The sequence below is a fragment of the Trachemys scripta genome, chromosome 6 (genome assembly GCF_013100865.1).
Source record: "Trachemys scripta elegans isolate TJP31775 chromosome 6, CAS_Tse_1.0, whole genome shotgun sequence".
Classification (NCBI taxonomy): domain Eukaryota; kingdom Metazoa; phylum Chordata; order Testudines; family Emydidae; genus Trachemys; species Trachemys scripta.
In genome coordinates this window covers 3,009,418-3,016,761 of record NC_048303.1, presented here as the reverse complement: position 1 = coordinate 3,016,761, position 7,344 = coordinate 3,009,418, and the positions used below count along the sequence as shown (strand labels likewise).

General features: G+C 46.4%; 1 protein-coding gene across 1 annotated transcript in view; it reads left to right on the top strand.

The window, feature by feature from the left end:
- Nucleotides 1-7,344, top strand: part of DNAI1 (dynein axonemal intermediate chain 1) — a 299,111-nt gene that overhangs the window by 57,637 nt on the left and 234,130 nt on the right. The window contains exons 10-11 of the mRNA XM_034774779.1: nucleotides 1,427-1,511; nucleotides 4,726-4,843. Coding sequence (XP_034630670.1) covers nucleotides 1,427-1,511; nucleotides 4,726-4,843 — 203 coding nt within the window. The remainder of the gene's footprint in view (nucleotides 1-1,426; nucleotides 1,512-4,725; nucleotides 4,844-7,344) is intronic.

Here is a 7,344-nt window from a genome sequence, read left to right as displayed (position 1 = left end):
AACCCATTCCAGTGCTTCACCACCCTCCTAGTGAAAAAGTTTTTCACTAGGAGGGTGGTGAAGCACTGGAATGGGTTCCCTAGGGAGGTGGTGGAATCTCCTTCCTTAGAGGTTTTTAAGGTCAGGCTTGACAAAGCCCTGGCTGGGATGATTTAGTTGGGAATTGGTCCTGCTTTGAGCAGGAGGTTGGACTAGATGACCTCCTGAGGTCCCTTCCAACCCTGATATTCTATGATTCATACGCTGGCGGCATATGAATTTGTTTAATTGCTCTCTTCTTTCAGTCATATCTTCAGCTTGCCAGCATTTTAACCACCGTGTCCATTAGACTTGTTCAGTGCAAGATGCCGATTGCAGCCAATGGCAGGTCTAAACTTGGGTTCCTAACATTGGTAATGCTGCGGGAGCTGAACAAGAGTTAGCAAAGGTGGGGAATTGTTAAGAAATGTCTCTAGTGTCGACAGGCACTATGCTGACTGGAGAGCTAGTGAAAAAAAGACATTGCAGGAGTCGAGAAAAGGAAATTAGTGCAATTGAGGGGAAGTGATTTTTATTCAGACCTTTTTACATTTTTGTTAACATCCATTTAATTCCAATGGCTAATGCATGTTTTGGAGAAAGGCAATCTTTGTTAGAAATCCATCACCACCACCCTGCCCTGCCACCATGTTTAATCAATTGTGAGAATACCAATATACATACTGTGAAACTTCCAGCAAAACCTAGGGCAGAGCACAGTTGGTATTGCTCAGGTACAAGCAGGAAAATCCCATTTTAAGGGTTCCTTTTTAATATATCATAAAGAGATAAGTAAAGGGGATATGCTCAAAAAAGGGAGGAGAGAATGTGGCTCTGACAGGCTCCCAGTCACCCAACCCCTTTTCCCCAAGACCCAGCTCCTGTACCGCCTCTTCCCCCCCCCAAGACCCTACCCCCTTCCCCATCGCTCGCCCTTATGATGGTAAAAAGTGGGAGGCAATAGCCTCCCACTTTTAAAAGTGAGGGTTGGGGCATGGCCCTCTGGCCCCCCTGTTCTGGTGCCACCTGCAGGATGGAATTTTCCACAGTGCTAAGCCAGTGAGGAGCCTAGTTCTCATTGACTTTCATAGGCAATTGGACACAAAGCTGCCTTTTGTGCCTTTGAAAATCTCCCCCACAGTGTGACTGACTCTGTTAGCTATGTGCTGTATGATACTGTTGATCTGCATACAACTTAAAGTCGAGTTCCCTGAGATTTATTGAAAGGCTTTTAAACCCTTTGATATTTGCTTGTCCACATGAGACCCCAAAGCCCCTTAGACCAGAGATCCAACAGGAGAGGAGGGCTCTACGCTCATTTTCAGGGAACCTCGGCACAGGAAGTAATTTCCCTTTCTTTCAACATGTTGGTTGTAAAATTGCTCCTCATTGTTTTCCTTTTTGGCAGAGTGATGATGTAACCAAGGTGACCAAGGCAGCTAAAATAGTGGAGCGGATGGTCAATCAGAATACCTTTGATGACCTTGCACAAGGTACGGCCCGCACCGCGGGACTTTCATTCACACTCAGATATCAGTTGTGAGGAAGAGACTGGCACACCGTTGTGACAAGGGTGCTGAAAGCTCCTTTGAGAATGCAGGCTGTGGGTTTTCAAAGCGGCCTAGGAAAGTTCTATTCAGTGGTATTTGGGTGCCGAACACTCTGACTCTGGTTTAATGGTAAAACATATTAGCTGAGGAATACCAAGCAATGGTAGGTAAACAGTATAATGGCTAACAAGGGTCAGGCTGGAGACTCTTGCCTACATGCTCGGGGTCTTACTGATCGCCATATTTGGGGTCGGGAAGGAATTTTCCTCCAGGGTAGATTGGCTGAGCCTCTGGAGGTTTTTCGCCTTCCTCCGCAGCATGGGGCAGGGATCTCTAGCAGGAGGGTCTCTGCCGATTGAAGTCACTAAGACACAGGATTTGGGGACTTCATCAGCAGAGTCAAGGAAGGGTAGGGACGGTTTTGTGGCCTGCAGCATGCAGGGGGTCAGACCAGATGATCATAATGGTCCCTTCTGACCTTAAAGTCTATGAGTCTATGAGACTCCATTGGAAAGCCCAGCCATAATCAGTTACAATTGACCATTCTGTGCATCAAGCCCTTGATCAGTACCATGTCGCTGATCACTTCCCCAGAGAAGTCAGAGGCTACTCACCGCTAGCAACTCTGGCCTCACCTGGCAAAGTGACTCCCAGGGAATCATCACCCGTACATGGAGAGGAAGAAGATTGGTGAAAAATGTAACTGAGAAGAATTCCCGTTTGCTCTACCGGCTGGCTGTACAATGTTGATCTTTTCCAAGGTCATCATGACAAAGTGCAGTCGTTCATGGAATGTTACATAAAGCCATGTCAGTCCATGTAACAGAGGAAGCTGCACGAAAGGCCACCTCTGATAGGCTGCCCTTTGCCCTAAGTGACCACTTTAAGTGGCCCAAAGGTTGCCAATAACATTTTGCTTGCTCCGTATTTAAAATCCACAAGCTAGATACAGCCCCTTCAGCTGACAGAAGCCAGGACACAGCCTTCCCAGCAATGGAAAATCTGCCTCGGGGAGTATGAGGGCAGTATAAGACACCCACAGTATTGCTTCCACGGGGGTGGGCACAGCCAGCCCACACAGTCCCCAGCGTAGCGCTGGCCTGGGAAGGTTTATGGCCAGGACACATGGAGGATTTACTGATTCTGTATATACCCCATGTAGCCTCTCCTTTGGAGCCCTGAGGTCAATTTAAAGCTTCCCCTCTCTGGCAGAGACCCCAAGTGAGGGCTACAGCATTTTATTCTAATGCCTAATGGTTAGGACAGGGAGATGTGAGTCAGGACTCCTGGGTTCTATTTCTAGCTCTGCCAGTGAACAACTAGGTGACACTGGGCAAATCGCTTACCAGTCCGGAGCCTCAATTCCACCATCAGGAAAGTGAGGCTAGTCATATTTCTCTGCCTCCCAGGGATACTGTGAAGACTAATTAATTAGTGAGAGTTTGTAAAAGGCCCTGAGATCCTCAGTGCGAAAGCACCTCAGAAGTGCCAAGGATGATTATGTCTTCGTACTGCAAGTAAAACATTGCAGTATGCAGGTGTTACATCTTCATAACCCTAGAAAGATTACAACAGGGAATCCGGGGAGGCATTTTCTGGTGGAGTTAAATTTTGTCTTGATTCAGAGAGGAGATCTGCTAACAGGAGGGTGATATCAATATAGTTGGCCAGATTCTCAGCTGGTGTAACTCAACAGAGCTTCATTGACTTCTTTGGAGGCACAGCTGAAGATCCGGCCCATTGCCTTGCTGACCATTGTAGGCTCTCCTACATGTCCCTGTGGCGTGGGGAGCTCTGTGCATGTAGGTATTGGGCAAGAACTCCACCATTTACTGTTGCTGTCTACCTACCTCCAAAGTGACCTGCATAGAATAATGATACCTAGCTTTTATACAGCACTTGTCATCAGCAGATCTCAAAGTGCTTTTACAAAGGAGGTCAGTATAATTATCCCCATTTTACAGATGGGAAAACTGAGGCAAAATGACTTGCCCAAGGTCAGCCAGTGGTAGAGCCAGGAGTAGAACCCAGGTCCCCCGAGTCCCAGGTTGACACTATCCAGTGGGCATGCCCGGTGCTTCACAAGATGCAGGAAGGCAAGATCACAGCCCAGAGATGCTTGTTCTGTAAGGGCCCAGTCCTGTGTGTTCAGTGGGAGATGAGAATCCTAGAACCATAGAGTCATCTAGTCCAGTCCCCTGTACTCAGGGCAGGATTAAACATTATCTAGACCATCCTTGACAGGTGTTTGTCCAACCTGCTCTTAAAAATCCTCAGTGATAGAGATTCCACAACCTCCCTAGGCAATGTATTTCAGTGCTTAACCACCCTGACAGGAAGTTTTTCCTAATCTCCAACCTAAACCACCCTTGCTGCAATTTAAGCCCATTGCTTCTTGTCCTATCCTCAGAGGTTAAGAAGAACAATTTTTCTCCCTCCTCCTTGTAACAACCTTTTATTTACTTGAAAACTGTTCTCATGTCCCCTCTCAGTCTTCTCTTCTCCAGACTAAACAAACCCAATTTTTTCAATCTTTCCTCATAGGTCATGTTTTCTAGACCTTTCATCATTTTTGTTGCTCTTCTCTGGACTTTCTGTGGCCAATGGGAGCTGCGGAGCTGGCGCTCGGGGCGGGGACAGCACGCGGAACCCCCATGGCCGCCACTGCACTTAGGAGCTGGATGTGCCGGCTGCTTCCGGGAGCCACGTAGAGCCAGGGCAGGCAGGGAACCTGCCTTAGCCCCACTATGCCGCCAACTGCACTTTTAGCGGCCCGGTCAGCAGTGCTGACCGGAGTCGCCAGGATCCGTTTTTGACCGGGCGTTCCAGTTGAAAACCAGATGTCTGGCAACCCTACCCTTTATCTGTCTTGTCTGATTAGACTGTAAGCTCTCTGGGGCAGGGACCATCTCCTGCTATGTGTGCGTACAGCATCTAGTACGGTGGGGCCCTGACCTCATTTAGGGACTCTAGGCACTACTGGGGTACAAATAATAAATCTCAGGCATGAGAAGTGCCTTTGGCACAAGCTCTGAAGGTCTGTGACTGTGCCTACCCTTTAGCTAGGGGAGAGGAATGATCTTATGCTCCACCTGCAGGCACTGGTTATAGGCAAACCCCTTTTGAATGCACTGATCTTTGTTTCCTCTCCTTTTAGATTTTAAATATTTTGAGGATCCCGCCGATGAATACAGAGACCAGGAGGGGACTCTCCTTCCACTGTGGAAGTTTCAGTATGACAAAGCCAAGAGGCTTGCAGTTACTGCCATCTGCTGGTGAGTTTATTTGTTGCAGATTTTATCTCCTAAATCCTTGGGCAAGAATGGAATGAAACGACGCACTCTTGCAAGCCAGCGTCCCTGTGAATTGTCATAACTTGGAAGTGTCGCTCTGTTATCATGGCAAGAAGCCCAACCTTTTGTATAAAAACATTTGGAATGCTTTCACTGGGAACACGGTTTGTTTGGAATAATTCAATTCAACGATTATTCGTTGGTGGTGGATAAACGTGCAGGTGCTTCTGGGCAGCTGGCACCTGCTGTGTTACTGAATGTGCCAGGCACACGCTCGGATTCCGTTGCCCTTCAGTGGAACATGAGCACACCGCTGACTTAGCATGGAGCACCAGGGCAAAGAGGTTAAATCAATGGAACAAATAAGAGTCCCTTCCCTTGAGAATCGTAAAACCAGATTGGACAGATCTCTGGAGAACATACAGGGAGGGGTCAGTCCTGCACTGGCCTGGGGGGGGGGTAGGAAAAGACAATATCTGAGTTGAGTTTATTTTTGGAAAGCAGAGGCTTTGGTCTGTGCACGGGAAAAAAAGAGCAGGATAAAGTGCCCATGCAATCGCATGTTCCAATTAGGTAACTGCATGTGCAAAAGGATAAGTCCAAATCATTAGAGGAATGGCTCTGCTTGCACTGACCAGGTGCCTAAGTACCTTGCTGAATCAGGGCCCCAGGCCGGAAAAACGACGGTTTCTAGTTTAATCCCATTCATGCCACTGCAGTAAGTATATTTTAGAAAAATACTGGGGAGACAGTTGTGTGAGAATTACAGAATAAAGCTAAAATGAGAACCAAAATAGGGGGGAAAAACAGTTTTCATGGGTATTTTGTGCTGTAATAATTACTGCTATACATCTCCAATAAATACTAAGTAAGAGAGAACGATAGACTTGTATGTCCCAGGTATGGATTTGTGTTTTTCAAATCTTTTGTAGTGACAGTGGATCTAATGGTTAGAGCAGGGAAGTTTGGATCCTGGGTTTTATTCCTAAAGAGTGCAAATTATCACTTACTGTCATTATTATAAGTAAAAATGGAGAGATAAAGAAAGAAGCATTAAAAGGCAACTAATACTAAAAGGATAAGAAAATATGATTTAACTGAACATAAAATTAACCTGTGGAATTCACTTCCACATGACCATCATTGAGGCAAATAGCTTAGTAAATTGCAAAGAAAGATTAGTTATGTAAGCTTTCTATATCAAAAAGTATAGTATTGGCAGGTCAGTCCTCATGCTTCAGGGAATAAACTGATCACCAGCTGGGACAGGAAGTTCCTTGTGGAAGTAAATGACCTTTGTGGACTGGAAGAAGGCATATGATCGTGTACCAAGATAATTTGTTTGGTGGAGTTTGTGACGGAAAGGTGTGCTGGAAGGATAGGTCTGTCTTATCCTTATCCAGGTATATATGATGGAATGTCTACTGTCGTTAATATCAAATGGGGCTACAGCAGAGGATTTCTAGTGAACATTGTCTTCTACCCGGGGTCAGCGTTGAGCCCCTTTTTGTTTGCGGCTGTCTTGGATGTGATTAGTGAGAGTATACGAAGGGAGTGGCCTTGGAATACGCTGCTCAGTGGTTGCAGAGTGATATGTACAGAAAATTATGAGACCCTGCAAGACAGTTTTGTGCACCTGGGACTCAAGAGTGAATGTTGGTAAGACGGAGGCTTTGATAACTGAAGGAGCAGGACCCACTATAAAGGATATTAAAGGCAGAGAGCTTAGAATGGTGAAAAAATGTAAATACCTAGGCTCAGTGGTTGATGACAATGGTGCCCTTCTGAGTGATGCCGGACACCATACCAAAGCTGCCTGGTGCAAATGGTGGGAGCTGATCCCAGTTTTCTGTGATTAAAAAGGTGCCAATAAAGATAAAAGGGAGAATGTATCAAACTGTAATTTGACCCATCCTAATGTACAGAACAGAGACTTGGCCAGCCACGAGAAGAGAAAATCCGTATGCTCTCCACCATGGAAATGAAGATGTTGAGATGGTCAAATGGTTGGATGCTCTGGGACAGGAAACAAAATGAGATTGTGTGGAGCGTAATGCGGGTTGCCCTAACTGGAGACAAGTTGATGGAGGCTAGGCTACGTGGCCGGGGCATGTTCAGCAGAGATATGAGAGCGATTTTGGAAGGATGGCCCTTGCAACGATTGTGGATGGAAGACGAGCAAGAGGGAGGCCAAAGACTCAGTACATGGACCTGATATCAGCGGACCGCACAGAGACCAATTTGCATGACTGCCTGGCATACAATCATGAATTTTGGAAGAAGGCTATAAAAGTCGCTGAGCCCAAATAGGGAAGTGGCAAAGACAAAATCTGTGTGAAGGATCTTATGTTATGGAACTTATATGCCTTCCTCTGAATCACTCCTCACTGGCCAATGCCAGACAAGATAAGTGAGTGGGTGGACTCTTGTTTTGATATGGTGTGGCAGTTGCTATGCTCCTGTATCCACAATGGTGGAAACTG